Source organism: Leptonotus elevatus, chromosome 11 (assembly GCF_054856555.1).
Source record: "Leptonotus elevatus isolate MCC_2025b chromosome 11, RoL_Lele_1.0, whole genome shotgun sequence".
NCBI lineage: Eukaryota > Metazoa > Chordata > Actinopteri > Syngnathiformes > Syngnathidae > Leptonotus > Leptonotus elevatus.
In genome coordinates this window covers 14,426,543-14,443,335 of record NC_141249.1, presented here as the reverse complement: position 1 = coordinate 14,443,335, position 16,793 = coordinate 14,426,543, and the positions used below count along the sequence as shown (strand labels likewise).

At 38.8% G+C, this 16,793-nt stretch overlaps 1 protein-coding gene across 2 annotated transcripts in view; it reads left to right on the top strand.

Annotated features, from left to right (window-relative positions):
• polrmt (polymerase (RNA) mitochondrial (DNA directed)) overlaps window positions 1-16,793 on the top strand; it is a 42,657-nt gene that overhangs the window by 7,178 nt on the left and 18,686 nt on the right. For both annotated transcript variants that reach the window (XM_086088847.1, XM_086088846.1), the window contains exons 9-15: window positions 1-240; window positions 1,807-2,592; window positions 3,589-3,711; window positions 5,558-5,680; window positions 7,945-8,124; window positions 9,378-9,464; window positions 13,532-13,645. In XM_086088847.1, coding sequence (XP_085944973.1) covers window positions 1-240; window positions 1,807-2,592; window positions 3,589-3,711; window positions 5,558-5,680; window positions 7,945-8,124; window positions 9,378-9,464; window positions 13,532-13,645 — 1,653 coding nt within the window. The remainder of the gene's footprint in view (window positions 241-1,806; window positions 2,593-3,588; window positions 3,712-5,557; window positions 5,681-7,944; window positions 8,125-9,377; window positions 9,465-13,531; window positions 13,646-16,793) is intronic.

Sequence of the window (16,793 nt, the reverse complement as noted above, 5' to 3'; positions counted from 1 at the left end):
GCGTACAACGTCCTTCCCCGGGAGGAGTGGTGCAAGCTGGAAATGGAACACCCGTCAGGGCCCTCGCTCCAGGGTTGCAAATACTCCTGGCCGTACCTAGTTACTATGGAGCTGGGAACGTACCTGCTAGATCTGATGGTCAAGAACCTTAAAATCAATAGCGACATCCTGAACCCGTCCCTCGAGAGGAAGTGCATCCCCATCCTTTATCACATGTACACTTTTCGCAACACCCGACAGGTATCATGTCCGCACATCTCTTGTCAGTGGAGTGCCTCTCTCCATCAGAATACATTTACATTTTTGTTCAAAAATGGAGAGTTTTAGTCATTGCAAACTGGATGAGATTGAATCAACAGCATTTTCATGGATTATTTCTACCTGGAAGCATCTGAATACACTTGACCTTAGCTTTTTGTCACTCTTAAGTCCGTGTCACCTTGTGCACCCTAATATCAAGCGCGGCGCTCCCATGAGGCCAAATTATAAAAGCGCTTACCCTCCCGCACAAAGAATCCAGGCTAATCCCTTTTTTTAGTGTCTCCCTTTTAATTGGCTTGCTGATTGGCTGCCACCAGACTGCAGGGGGGTGACGTAACCGTGTCATGGAAAAGCGCGAGGGTAGACTTTGAGGACTTGATGCACGACTAGCGAGATAACTGAGCTTTCACCTTGCGCTTACGAGGCAGTTCTAGCTCTCGCTGCCTTTGCTGTGACTCTTCTCTTCTCCCCGCCTTTGCTCTCTTTGGAGGTTAGCTCATCAGGGGAGCCGCCTAATGACTTTACGACACAGCATGACCGTCTGAGTGGTGCAAAGCAATGTTTGGCTTATTTATTGTTTACTGGTCGGTTTGCTGTATTTCTGAAGTACAGGCAATCAAGGCAGCCGCTAGAACTGTCAAAATGAATTGATTAATCAACAAGTAATCGACTAGCAAATTAATCAACAACTATTTTGATAATAGAGTAATCGTTTGGAGCCATTTTTTTTTTTTAATTGTCCAAATACTCTGATTTCATTATTCATTGATTGTAGGTCCTTAATGAAAGAAGACTGATTATCTTCTGTGTTTAATCAAAATAAGATACACAATCCCCACAATATCGTGATAATTATCGTATCATAACCTTCATATCGTCATATCGTGTTGTGATGTTATATCGTTACATCCCTAGTTAATAAACAGTAATCAGGGAAAAAATGCTTTTGTAATACACTTCACTGCAAAATTAAAATTAATCTGATTAGTCGATTGAAAAATCGATAAAGTAATCGATTCTAAAAAATATTCAATAGTGCCAGCACGAGTTGCCGCACAAACAAATGTCCACACTTTGTTCTCCCCAGTATATAGATAGTGTGATTTAAAACAATACCTAATGAAAATCACTATTATATTATCATTATCATTATCATTATCATTATCATTATCATTGCTTTGCCGGTCTGCCATTTGATGAAGTGAGACGTGTGTCGTCTTTGTGACCAAAATGCACGTGACTATGTAACAGCAGGTTAAAAAAATATTGGCACACTCCATTCCCCAATATACATATATTGTGATTTAAAGCATTACCAGAATTCACTCGAGTAATTAGTAGCATGTAACACGTCAATGAATGGGGCCAATCGACTGTGCACGTGAGTAAAAAGCGCAAAGCCGGTTGATCATTTTGAGTGGGGCCTCAAAACCTGATACAGGGTCACATTTTTCTGTCTTTCCTTTTAGCATGACTGTTACTTTAAGGGCTCTTGCTGCAATTCAAAGTTTCGTCCACGTGCTGATCTTGGCTCTCTCCCCTCAGGTGGGCTTCATTAAGCCCCACCCCATCCTCACTCAGTTGCAGCAGGACGCCATGAAAACTCAACTGACCTTTGACTATTCCGTGATGCCGATGCACTGCCCTCCTGTACCCTGGACTTCTGCCAAGTTTGGCGCGTACTTGCTGTCCCCCGCCAAGCTGATGCGCAGCGTGCATGGGGCCACCCAGCACGAGGAGTTGTTGGAGGAATGCCAGAACCTTTACCCGGTCATGGACTCCCTTAACCAGCTGGGCATTTGTGCCTGGAGGATCAACAAACCTCTCTTGGACATCATCATCTCCATCTTTAACGCTCAAGGTAGCGACACGCTAGATATCCCCCCTCCCCTGTCAGAGGCCCCCCAAATTCCACATTTCGACCGGCACGACCCCTCTTACACTAGCAGCGAGAAGGCCAACATGAAGCGAAAGGTGATAAATGCCAGAAAGAAATGCAGCGATATGCACAGCTTGCGTATGGACGCTCTCTATAAACTCTCCATCGCCAACCACGTCAGGGACGAGGTCTTCTGGTTCCCGCATAATATGGATTTCCGGGGACGCACGTACCCCTGTCCTCCATACTTCAATCACCTGGGAAGCGACGTGACCCGCTCCCTCTTGGTGTTCGCAGAGGGGAAGCCGCTCGGGCCAAAGGGCCTGGACTGGCTCAAGATCCACTTAGTCAATCTGACAGGCTTGAAGAAGAGGAGCTCGCTGCAAGGAAGGCTGGAGTACGCCAACTCTATCATGGAGGACATTCTGGACTCTGCTGACCGCCCTTTGAATGTGCGTCTATCTTCGTTGTTATTTGCTTCACATTGTTCGTAAGGTGAACTGTGAGGTACAGTAGATGTACTGCTTTAGTCATTTTAAATTCATTATCTTTGCCATTTGTAGTAATGTGTTAAAAAAAAAAATATATAGGAATTTTTTTTAATTTGAAGTACAAATATCGGCCAATTAATTGGTCGAGCCGTCGTGACAACCACCAGGGGACTGTGTTGGCAATTTTCCATAACGTACCCCCAAACTCTTTAACTCATTTAAACCCCAAAATGTATAAATACGTTTTTTAATATTTTGTCATGCACTCCCAAAAACGTATTTATACATTGTTTATGTTTTTTTTATGCTAGAGCATACAGAAGGCTTTGATACAGCTTCTGACATGAAGAGGTTGCTTAAAGCAATGGTAGTTATTACAAAAAACGGCCGGCAGGTGGCAGCAGAGTATAAGAGATCAGCCAGGGCCATGTTGCAACAAGCTGTTTTTCCCCAGTGTTTTCAACAGATTTATGAATAATGAAGAAACTTAGCTATATTCGAATGCTAATTGCTGCAAACAGATAGAAATATACTCTTTTTCCTGATGAAAGAAGAGACTCTAAACTTTCTTTTGGTATGTTCCATGTTTTTATAGCAATAAAACAGAGTATTCTGTGGACCTTGTAAAATCCGTCAAAATCCAGTACAACAGTCGGGAGCTTCAGTGAAAATGGCTGGGAGTGAATGAGTTAATGATGAACCACTAATGTGCTCTAAAACATTAAGACAGTAAAACACTCAAGTGATGTGACCACATGTATAGCATGTAGCCAATTAGCGGGTTACCTGCCTCGCAATTAGCCTAGCAGCCAATGTATGATGCCGTCTTCCTTTCTATACTACATTCTTACATTTGTAAAGTTCTTGTCAGCTATTCGAAGTAACGTTTTGTCTATTGGCTTGATATAAAATATGCATGCGGTGTATGGTGCCTCATGCTTGTGTTTGTCTCCTCAGGGTAAGAAATGGTGGATGAGTGCAGATGAGCCGTGGCAGGCTCTCGCCTGCTGCATGGAGGTCGCCAGCGCCGTGAGATCTCCGGACCAAACGCAGTTCATATCTCATTTTCCTGTGCACCAGGTACCATCAATGTTTTCTATCCATCCGTTTTCCATGTAGAAAATATATTTTGCTGGCACTGACTGGCAGTGTTGGGAAATTAGCTTTAAATGTAATTAGTTATAGTTACTTGCTCAAAAAAAGTAACTGAGTTAGTAATTGAATTACTTCATAATAAAAATAACTTGTTACTCGGTAAAGTAACTATTTTCACTACTTTAAAAAAAAAAGTTTGATATCAAATAATTTCGATTTTTTTAAAATCAGACTATCATTATTATTATTATTATTACGTTGGAACATTGCTTTCACTTCCTAATCCTTTGGAAGTATGAGATTCATTTTGTTTCTCTTATCATCAATTCTAGGAGATAGCCACTAAATTTAAAGTTTTACTACCATTCATGTTTTCAGCTGCGCTTTTAAAGGGCATATTAAAATTAACTATCTAAGACCGCACTAACCTTTTTGGACCATTTTTCTGCCGTATGTCGATAAAGTGCAGGGTAGTGCTACTTACTGAATGGACCTTTGACACTAAATCATCTGTCATTCAGAACCATTTGGCTTCTTCAAAATAGACTTGCATTCAAAATCAAATTAGATTGGAATTGACAACAACAACAAAAAGCTCCCAGGTTTTTCCAACCTATCTAGGGATAGAGAATGACGTCTCTGGAACATTGCCACTTGATTCATGTTGATGAATGTGCGCTGTCCCTGACGATGAAGTGTGATGGGGAACATGAGGAGCACGAAGGAAATCTCATGCATCATCAGCCAGACAGCATCCAGGAACATTACGATTGTATTTACATGGTAGGGCTGATCTATTTGGGGGAAAAGATTCCATTTTGCAAGCAATCGTATTGCCACGTTTCCATTGGTATTGATATTGGCGTAGTTTTTTTTATTACGAAACAGGCCCAGTAGCTGAGTTTTATCATTATTGCAGTATGTATTCTTTTTTTGCGACATTTGTTTAGTTGTGTAACGTGAGTAAAAAAAAAAAAAAAAGAAGTGCTTCGGCTCAATAAAGTAAGAAAAAACCCTGCTCTCAAGAGCCATCCTGCTTCAGTGTTATAGTGGACACACTGTAGACTGCTGTATGTAACCGCATAGATTATTCATTTATCGTTTGCTTTCCTTTTCATGAGGGAAGGCCCAGCGATGCTGTCTCGCATTGTTTACTTTTGAGGCGTGCAACATCAGCTGCAAGGAGCTTCGCTTATCCCAGCTGTACTCCACAATGCGATTGAGCTTGAGCAGTACAAAGAATTGGTGTTTCCACATTTCTCTCCCTGATGGAGCTTCAAGCCGCTTCGCTTGTCCCAGCTGTACCTCACAACATGATTTAGCTAAGTTGAGCAGTATGAGTTTGTACAGTACTTCCACATTTACTGTATCTCATTCAGGGCTCATAATATGTGGTGTGAAAAGTAAATGCAATAATGGATCATCCCTACTAGTGCCATATAGGTGCAGTCTCATTATAAATGCTCTATAGAGGATTGCTGTGAATTAATTAAAGTGATAAGAATAATGAATGAGGTCCTCAGTTAATTGTCTATGGATGCAGCATCCAGTTCATATTTTAGCTGAGGATTATGATATTCATTATTCAATTAATTATTAATAAATTAACACATCTGACCATCTGGGGAAATATTCTGTCCTTTTATTTTTCCTTTTTTCAAACTGAAATAACAACCTCCACCGTTTCTCGACACTGTTGCTCTTCTGCGCTTCATACGTTCTTTTAATTGTCCATTTCCGCTCCACGCACCCGAACCACATCCGCCATCCATATTTCGGCTCTAATTTCCATCACATGGCTGCGTTTAATCTTTCCTACCGTCTCCTCCAGGACGGCTCCTGCAACGGGCTCCAGCACTACGCTGCACTCGGCCGAGACGTTATTGGCGCCACGTCAGTCAACCTCGTGCCCTGTGACGTGCCGCAGGACGTGTACAGTGGAGTGGCGCAGCAGGTCAGAGCACAACTCAACTTGAGTGATATTCACGAGATGCGGAAACAGACTGAGCTACATATATACAGTACACTCATGGGTCGCAACATAAATCATACATGTTGATGTATTTACAGTAAATTAATGCAGGTTGTGGATGTTGTTTACAGTGGTGCTTTTTTTTTTATGTCTTGTCCAACCCCCAAAAATTCAGCATGATATATGATGTATGAGGTAGGTCAGAAAGTTTCAGGATTGGGATTACAAAAGATACAGTAATTCCTCTCCATCGCAGGGTTTACGTTCCAGACCAGCCCCGCAATAAGTGAAATCTGCAATATAGAAATACTCTATTTAAATACACCCTAGGTGTGTTTTTTTTTTTTTTTTTTTTTCATTTATGGCACTTAATTTTCTCTACATATAACAATAACACATTTAAACACAAGTGAGCAAGAGTAATGGATAAGACAAATATATTCTACAAACTGTTACAATGTACTAATCCCTCCATGCGTTTCCAGTAAACAAATCTTGCTTTTCCACACTAACAAATTGAATTTACCATCTTGCGATATAATCATCAGTAATCATGCCCAAGGATGTATATCATAAAAATTAGCCTACAGGCGTTGCTTTCTGTTGGCGTAAAAAGCAGGATTAAAGAGGATGTAATCAATAATCGTCAGCAAAAACTAGGGTGAGCTCAAATACTGTACTTCCTGTTTTCACTCTTCTTGAGTCAAATTTACAGTATCAAATGACATAATTTCCCGCCATCTTGTGTTCAACAATGGAATTACACCCAAGCTGAATGGGAGAACCAAATACTGTATTTACTGTCCCCTCAAAAAATCTGTGAAATAGCAGGGCTCACAAACACCAAACTCTGGATTTTGGGGGATTTAATGGAAATTTTAATTTCAAATGTCACAGAATCTCTTAATCTCACAGAATCTCTCTGTTTCCTGAGTTTGGTCATGTGACGTTAGCAAACTGAGCTGTGATTGGTCATTAATTGAGCCCTGAGCAACTGTGATGTCGACCTCAAGTTGCAAAAGGTGGATGGATGAAAACAGGTAGATTTTGTTGCTTCATTTATATTCTACAAATTCAATAATCAGAATGCCGTGTTAAGACTAGTGGAGGTGCGCATGCAAGATATTCTTGTAAAGAACATTTTTGGGTTGACTTCCCTTTAACTCATTCACTCCCAGCCATTTTCACTGAAGCAACCCCCTTCGCTCCCAGCTGTTTTACTGGATTTTGACAGATTTTTTGTGTTCTATTGCTATAAAAACATGGATCATACCAAAAGAAAGATTAGAGTCTCTTTTTTCATCAGAAAAAAAAGTATATTTTTATCTGTTCCCGTTTTTGCAGCAATTAGCATTAGATTATAGCTAAATGTCATCATTACTCACAAATCTGTTTAAAACTGTGGGTAAATGAGCTTTGTTACAACATGGCCCTGGTTGATCTCTTATACTCTGCTGCCACTTGCTGGCCGTTTTTTGTAATAGCTACCATTGCTTCTAGCGTGCATGCATGCATGCTCTAGCATAAATAAATAAAAACTTAAAAATGTATAAATACGTTTTCGGGACACTGGTCATATTTAAAATAGAAAATTTTTGGGAGCAAATGAGTTTAAAAAATAAATAAATAAATATTTTTTTAAAAAGCCCAATCTTTCCCCCCCCCCGATTCCGATTAGCTAAAAATTACGTCACCGGGATCGGATTTGAACAAAATCTTGTGTGGCACCAGTTTGTAACTTTTCTGACATGTCATACAACAATACAGTACTGCAAATTACAGATAAAGGGTACATACATGCTTTTTTTTGGAGCAGTCTGAACAAAACATTTGTATTCTTTGTAAAACACACGCTTTGTTTGGGACATTGTAATTGGAAACAGAACAAGCTACTACACGTGATGATTATAATCAATGTATTTGTCATAAGACATAGTGAAGCAGCATGTGGCCCCATTGCTATTTTTGAAGGCTCCTTGCACTTTGTGCGCTTTCTCTCGGCAACTTCTGTGACTATAAATAGACTGAAAAAAGAGAAAATTCCATTGTTGGTTCGACTAAAGTAGTGTTTTACCGCAACAAATAGTGACAATTACTTTCAAGACAGCATGGTGTAAGAAGTGATTGTGCACTTCCTAACCTTGTTGCCTTGATTGCATCAAATTGCAATGAGAGTTGGCTGCCTCCTGTTTTCCCGCAACAAGTGGCAGTGATTGTGCTCCCGCCCCACCCGTTTTGTGTTTCAGGTAGAGGAGTTCCGAGCCCAAGACGCCGAGAAGGGCGTGAAGATCGCCCAGGCCCTGGAGGGCTTCATCAGCAGGAAAGTGGTCAAGCAGACTGTGATGACCTTGGTGTACGGGGTCACGCGCTACGGAGGAAGGCTTCAGATAGAGAAGCGCCTGAAGGAGATTGATGAGTTCCCAAAGGTACGGTAGCGAGCGAGGTGAGGGGAATTTCCCCTCACACTACAGTCTGGTTTATTTTTAGCACAGTCTCTGCACAGGATCTCCTCCACTGTATGTGGGGCACTTAGCACCTTCTCTGCTGAGGACTGTTCTGCTTCCGCACATTTATCGCGCAGATGCCAACAACTGAGTATATTTTCATCATGTCACTTTGACCTTGACACAGCATATTTACAAGAACAGCCACTTCCAGTATGCACACACGCAATCATAATGCAGTGAAATATTAGACTTGTATGGTTGTATCAGGGAGGCCCGGCTGGAGTGGACGGGAACAAACAACAGACACGTGATACCGCGCTGCTATTTTTAGTCCGGCATGGCCACAAATGGTTCCTCTGTGGTCATCGCTCATTCTTTAGAACCATCTCATCTTCTCAAATCAGTCGCATTATACCAAAAGTTGATCTCATTTCCAATGCGGATGGGATCTACATGGCCATGCTATCTATTATTATCTCACTCTCAGGAGTGTTGTTGCAGATGACTTTTGCATCAGGACCTCTAATTGCTTCATCAGGGAATTTTTTGAGAAGTGTTAAATGTGACTGATGGCAGCACGGGGCTCCATGGCTGATAAGGACATACTGTACTTGCATCGGAAATAGTCCTAAATAGTCTTAAATCTTCTCTTGGTTTTTGTAATATATGCACAGTGGAAGCTCCAAAGTCCAACTGCAAACAATTTGGAATAGCGTAAGGTTGGGCTGCAAATCTTAACTCCACTATTATGGTGCGACCAAAGGGTACAATTGATGATAGCAAAGGGAAAATAATGTAATGGTAAGCACAATAATTTAATTCAAGGATGAACAACATTATCAGCGTAGACAAATTAAATTTACAGGGCATAGCCTTATTTAAATAGCAAGCATAATGGATAATGACTACCTACAAAAGCACCAGGAAATCTACAGTATTTCCTTGTTCAAGGGTGAGTTTTACTTTTTTAGTCTTTTTTAAATTATTTTTCATAGTGCTTAACTTTTTCTGATATTTGTATGACAGTTAAGAATGTTAGAATGTTACTTAAAAAAATATTTAAGGATTTATGCAGGAATAAATTCACTTTTCCTGTGGAAGTGTTTTCTTTTTTTTTGTAGAATTTTTTTGGAGCCATAAAGGTTCAGACTTATAAAGGTTCACCTGTATTTCATTTTAGAAAATAATAATATATATTATATATACTATAGCATATCGTCTTTGTCTTTCAGGAATATGTTTGGGAAGCCTCTTACTATCTAGTGCGACAAGTGTTCAGTGGCCTAAAGGAGATGTTTACAGGGACAAGGGAGATTCAGGTGGGTGTGTTAGTCCTCATTCAAGCCCTCAGTGTCATTCATAAAACTTTTTGAAGTGCTAAAACCGCAATACAACCCAATGAGTCTGATTTATTTTGTAACTTGAAATTCATAATAAACAGGGCTTGTGTCCTTTGTCTCCACCGAGCTGGTCAAATTTGAAATGTTGGTACTAATGTCAAGATTATTATTTTTTCTGATAGATTCAGTGTCATTCAAAAGACTTTCATTTCAACTGTACTTGTTGAAAACGGTATGGTATCTAGAGTACGAGTAAATTTGTAGAGATAGGGCCAATGGCGATTAGTAGTAGTCAACGAGGCCGATATTTGAAACCGATATTCATTTTCAGTCAAATAAAAAAAAAATCACATTTTTTCAAACTCATTTGCTCCCAAAAATGTATAAAAACGTTCTATTTTAAATATTGCCATGGTAAAACTTATTTATATATCTTTATGTTTTTTCAATGCTAGAGCAAAGGAAGGCTTTGATGCAGCATCTGACCTGAAGAGCAATGGGAGTTATTACAAAAAACGGCCAGTAGGTGGCAGCAGAGTATAAGAGATCAACCAGGGCCATGTTGCAACAAGCTCTTTTCCCCAGGGTTATAAACAGGTTTATGAATAATGATTAAACTTAGCTATATATTATAATGCTAATTGCTGCAAAACGGAAACAGATAGAAATTTACTTTTTTTCTGATGAAAGAAGGGACTCAAATCTTTCTTTTGATAGGTTCCATGTTTTTATAGCAATAGAACACAATATTCTGAGGGCCTTGCAAAATCAGTCAAAATCCAGTAAAACAGCCGGGAGCGAAGGGGGTTGCTTTAGTGAAAATGGCTATGAGGGAATGAGTTAAAATACAAATGCCAATTTTGACTTTGTTGTAATGTCTTAAAGCATTAATGCTTATTGAACAATTTTTCAGATTTTTCAAATTGTATAATTTTTTTTTAAATCTTAGACAATGGACTTCATTAAAAAAAAAAAAGTTCAGGAAGCTCCCAAGGTTATCAGTACGTCTTAAAAAGTTAAATAGAAACTTAAACAAGTAAATACCGTAGCTCTCTATAGTTTTCTCCAGTAAATATTTTTTCCCAAAATTTAGAAATACCTGAAATCTTCAACTTTCACATTTCTTTGTTTTAATGTCGAACAAAAACAAAAGGTTCAGAAGGTTCCCAGGGTCAGCAGCATCTCTTATAAAGTTAACTGAAAATTTAAATAAATAGTTCCCTGAGATCACGATAGTTTTAGCTTTACCTTTTATTGGCCGTCAGATTTTCAAAAAAGACCAGTATTCATCAAAATGCCCAATATCAGCGCCAATAATCGGCCTGGCCGATTATCGGTCTATTTCTATAAATTTGCCAGAACAGGCAGTTATTTTATCAGATAATCAGATGTCCTTCGTTAAACTTAGTGAAGCAGCTTTGGCCAAATTATTTTCGGATTCTCTTGAATTTTGAAACGCAAACTGCGTTGCTAAACCGCTTATTTTGAGCTCTGGCTTTTTCGGAGCGGGAACATATGAATACTGTTTTAATTCATGCCAACGGGGGACATTATTTTGATGTACAATAAATTGAGTTACACCCTGAAGAAATGAATTAAACTCGTAAGTCACGGTACCACTGTACAAGTAATTGCCACAACTTTTATGACCATATATTTCAAGTTTTACTCAAGGGCACCTCGAAGAGAGCTAAACTGCCTTCCCTTTTGTCAGATGCAACAGATCAACAAATATTATTCCACAGTGGAAATCTACTGCAGGCAACTTGTGATGAGTGGCTTCCAGCGCCACAGAGAGAGTCATATTTTCCTCTTATTAATGACTTGTTCCTGGCATTATAAGGTGAAAAACTGCCAACGGCGTACATTCATCACATCGGCTCCATTTGTAGCATCACCGTGTGCATTATTTTCACAAGCAGAGCGCGGCCCGGTACGCTAATAGAACCAGTGCCCGGCGCCGTGGTGCTCCTCCTCTGGAGATTGAGCGGGGACAGCCCGGGTTTGAGATAAAGAATTTACGGCGGCCAATCAATCCCCCCGCTGACCTCCTTCCTTCCTTCCTACAACATGTCCCGTTTATTCTCGGCACGCTCTCCCCCTCGGCCCGCCACCTATCAATCCACTCATTGATCAGTCAGTCTCTAACTATCTAGTTAGTCCATCCGTCACTCCCCGGACGTCTCCTTGTCTTTGTTTCTGGCTTCCACAGAGAAACAAGATGAGAAGGCATTTGCCCAGGGAAAGACTATGATCATCCATCTTCTTCACAGATGTGTGTGTGTGTGTGTGTGTGTAAGAAGGAACTTACTGGCATTACTAGGGCTTAAAGACAAAATGTTTTCAAGCACCACTGTTGAACTTTGCTGTTTTTGCAACAATCCCTCACCTGTTCCTCAGTAGGCCAGCAACAACTGTTTGCCAAAAAGGTGGTGCAAATGATTTATTGTACATTAAAAAAAGAACGAGAACACTTTTCTAAACAGGCACAACAAATATAGGCTGCCTAACTGATTTGATTTATTTCCTCTAGGGTTCACACGTGGTTGCATTTTCAAGATTTTAAATGTACTTTGAAGCGGGATTAGGCGCTTTAAATTTCTTGACATAGTTCATAATTATGTCACAACAATTGTACTAGTACAAGGGAATATTAGTTGGCAACGTTTAAAAAGTGATCAATTTGGCATTGAAATGATAAATGTATTCCCTACGCCATACTACATTATTTGTCTTTTTTTCTCATAGCCTTGTGTTTTTCTCTTGTAAAAAATAAAATTACTTTTTCGTAATTAATTACAAGCTTGAGCTTTTTACAGAAGAGGATTAGGGCCAGTGAATAGAGAAAAGAAAAGTTTGGCAGGATTCTGACTTTGAAGTGAGAATTCTGAGATTAAAGTCAGAATTCTCACTTTAAAGTCAGAATCCTGTCAAACTTTTCTTCTTTCTCTCTTCACTGGCCCTAATCCTCTTCTGTAGCTTTTACTTCATGAAAATACAAATTAATTGGGTTTTTTTCTAATAATAAAAACAAATGTATTGTCATATTGCAAATGTATTTATTACCACATTTTCTTTACTAACGATATATCATCAGATGTAAAAAAATTAATAAAATAAAAAATAAAGATAAAATATGTAAAAATACATGTTTATTCAGTTGATCTGACATAGTTCATTTATTTGTGTATCATTACATTGCCTATGTCCAAATTCACAAGGCGGTCCTTCAAAAGCCGGCAGCCATCTGGCGCGACTCGACAACACGCACAGACTTACACATGAATGGAGTTTCGGTCAATGCTTTGACAATCCATTCATATATAATTCCGTGCGTGCTGTCGAGTCGCGCCGGGAGTGACGTCATGCAGCCGACAAATTAGGCCTTCGGAGGACCTAGCCTTGTGAATTTGGATACAAGCATTGATTTTTTTCTCTTACAGTATTACTACAATACAGCGTTCTCTCGCTATAACGCGGTTCAATTTTTGCGGCCTTGGTGTTCGCTAATTTTTTAGGGTGGAATTTTGCATGCATTTTTTTTTTTACAGTATTGTACCTATTTTATATAATTTATGAAGGTTTGAACATTGAGCATGTTTAAACAAGAGAGAAATGGGAGAAAATGTAAATGCCTCGATGAGAAAAGTGTATAAACTGTGTGGCGAGGGGTTTTAGAGCCTTAAAACATTTATAATAAATGTAAAACATAAAGCTAACTAGTTTGCGGATTTCATTTATTGCGGGTTTTTTGGAACCTAACCCCAGCGGAAAACAAAGGAACACTGTATTGCATGTTCGTTTAAGCTCAATATTACAATTGTAATCTCTTAACATCCCATCAATTTTTTTCTGTTATAAAAATGATTTTGATCTTTTCTACAAAGTATATCCAAATGTTTTTCTAATAAAAAAAAAAAAGTATTTTAAAACCTTTTTCCTCATAAAATAGCATTCTGTTTCTTTTCCCTCATGAAATATCATTCTGTTACTGTGTTGCTTTTCTTGTAAAATGTCAGTATGTGTGTGACCTATATTTGCTGCAGGACTGGTTGACGGGGAGCGCCCGGCTCATATCCAAGGCGGGACACACCGTGCAGTGGGTGACACCCCTGGGTTTGCCCATTATCCAGCCCTACCACCGCTCACGTAAGGAAAAGGTAAGCAAACGTACACAGGCACTATGCATATAAACTCGAACAATTTATCCAGAGTAAAAATCCCGTTGCGCTACAGACTATAACAATATTCAATAACATACCAACTGGCTCATCTCCTTTAGCTTTGTACTCTTTGTACGGTTGGCACTACTGTTATCTCTGGTTTTGTATTAATGTGATAGCGCTCAATTCTTGCATTTTTCCTCCAGCAAGCCAAGCAATGCAATCTCACTTCTTTCATCATGTGGAAAGCAAAGTATTTCCCAACCTTTATTGAAAAGCAATGAAACAAAAGGCACATATTTTACATTGCAAAAAGTCACGACACACTACAAAAATAAGTCACAAAGTGAAATAATGTTTAGTTGAACACAAAGCTGATATACTCGGTGTGAAGAATGGCACACCGAGAGATCCTAATTTTTTTTTTTACCAATTAGCTAATTTTCTCTCAAAAACATATAAAAACAATCTCGTTTAAACAGTGTCATGGTCCCAAAAACGTATTTATACGTATTTTATGTTTTTTTTAATGCAAGAGCATACAGAAGGCTTTGATGCAGCCTCTGAACTGACGATAACGGTTGAAGCAATGGTAGTTATTACAAAAACGGCCAGCAGGTGCAGCAGAGTATAAGAGATCAACCAGGGCCATGTTTCAAAAAGCTCTTTCCCCCAGTGTTATAAACAGGTTTATGAATAATGGTGAAACTTAGCTATATATTCTAATGCTAATTGCTGCGAAATGGAAGCAGATACAAATATACTTTTTTTCCTGATGAAAGAAGGAACACTAATCTTTCTTTTGGTAGGTTCCATGTTTTTATAGCAATAGAACACAATATGCTCTGGGCCTTGCAATATCAGTCAAAATCCAGTAAAACAGCCGGGAGCTAATGGGGTTGCTTCAGTGAAAATGGCTGGCAGTGAATGAGTTAAGTGAAATTGGATAATTTGCCTAAGACCACCTGATCAAGTCTAAAGACACACAAACCATTTGGGAATCACTGTGTTAGTTTAACTGTCCCTTTGTCAAAACAATTCGAAGCGTATTTAATGTTGTTGCTTGAGAGAAAAAAAATATGAGAGAATTGTTTGCATTTTTCGAGCAGAGAAAGCAAAAGAAGAGAGATTCTTGTTTAAGCCAGTAACAAAATGTTCCATAGTCAATTCATGGCCAACTTCTTGCTTCCCTCATTGTGCTCTGGCAAGGTTTGCAAAACATTCTTTTAAATGGTTGCTACTGCCAACGTGTTGAGTCCAAATCCATTTTACATGTGCTGTTTTTAAGCCTTTTGGGGGGTGTATTGAATATTTACTTTTCTGTCATGCTTGCCACAATATGCACTTTTTTTGTAATTTTTTTTAGATTTTTATGTTTTGGGGATAAAACTGAATGCAGACCAAAAAAATCAAAAAATGTAATTAAAAAAAAAATGCACATACGTGTTTTTCCACGTAGCAGTGACGATATGCAGAATATTGAATAATTATTTATTGACAATCACACCAAGTCTCTCAACCCTAAAGTATTTCAAACTGGACATGAATTTTGTCCCAAAATCTAAATTTTTTAGCTGATTGATTTTGTCAGGTTTCCAGTTTCAGTACATGACTGATACCAAGTAAAAGACAGGAAGGATTTACACAACAGTATTTTACATATCTTAGCTGGCCTAGATTTTTGTTTTGACCGCCCGCATGCCATTCTCCACGGGTACATTTCCAACACGCGGGAAGCTTTCCCAAGCCAGAGTGCTCCGGCTAGAATGTCCGGGTCCTGATAGGTTGGGTGTTGGAGAGTGCAGCATTGATGGTGGCGTGCGATTGGCATGAGTGGCCCCCACTGTAATGGAGCTCCACAACATCATTAGAGTTGTTTGTCACTGTGGAGAGGGTGACAGTGGCGCGTCTGAGAGATAAATGTCAGCGTGCCAGCTTCTCTGTAGATAGCACACCAGGGTGTGTGTGCGCATACGGGCATGTATGTTTATGTTTAGTTATTATTTGTGTTGCGACAGAATTTCGGTCCTCGTTTTGGATAGCACAAGTGTTCATTAAATGTTTGGCAAAAGTTTCCATGATTAGTGCCTCTGCTATGGTATGTCATCTCAATGTCAGCCACTTTTACTTGTCTGTGGTACATACCATTTTCATGACAGTCCATCTGGCTCCTTCTCTTTACTGAGTTTCTTTTCGTTTTTTTCTTCTTAAATGTTTTTTTTTTTTTTTTAACTCTTTACTGAGTTTCTGTTGCCTACGGCATTGTGATATGAATCAGGTAATCAATGTCACTCTCATTCTTGGCATGCGACTTGGCAAGTTGCATTTGTTGATCAAGTTAATTATTTACAGATTATATTTAGGGGTGCCAGGCGATTACGTTTTAATTGTAATTAATAGTTAACTCACAATTAATCATGTTTTATATCTGTTCTAAATGTACAGTAAAATATTTTTTCCCTGAATTTTCAGTCTTGTTAACATAAAAGTGGGGAAAATGTTTAACAGATAGAACAATAGAAATATGGCTGCATCTTTTAGTCATTGATACGATAATTTCATATTAATTCATAAAATCAAGTTAAAATTAAAAAGATGTACAGTGTTCCCACGTTTTCCGCTGGGGTTAGGTTCCAAACAATACCCGTAAAAAAGGAAATCCACAAAGGAGTTAGCTTTATGTTTTACATTTATTATAAATGTTTTGAGGCTGTAAAACCCCTCACGACACAGTTTATACACCTTTCTCATCAAGGCATTTACATGTTCTCACATTTCTCTCTTGTTAAAACATTCTCAATGTTCAAACCTTCATAAATATTATAAAATAGGTACATTACTGTAAAAAAGGAATGAAAAAAGGCACACAAAATTCTGCGAAAAGTGAACCGCATTATAGCAAGGGAACACTGTACTGTACTGAAAAAAAACGAGTGTGATATTTATTTGTGTTGAGGTCATTGTTCTGCCACTAGTTGGCATAATTGCATTTGAAAGACACTGGTGACAGCTCTGTGCATTTTTCTTTTCATATTAAGAGCTATCTAATCTTTAACATGAAGTAGCTTGTAAAATTCTGCAAATTTTTTAACCCCAGCCTCCAAAAATATATGCATTATTATTAAACTTATTACTGCAAAATTTT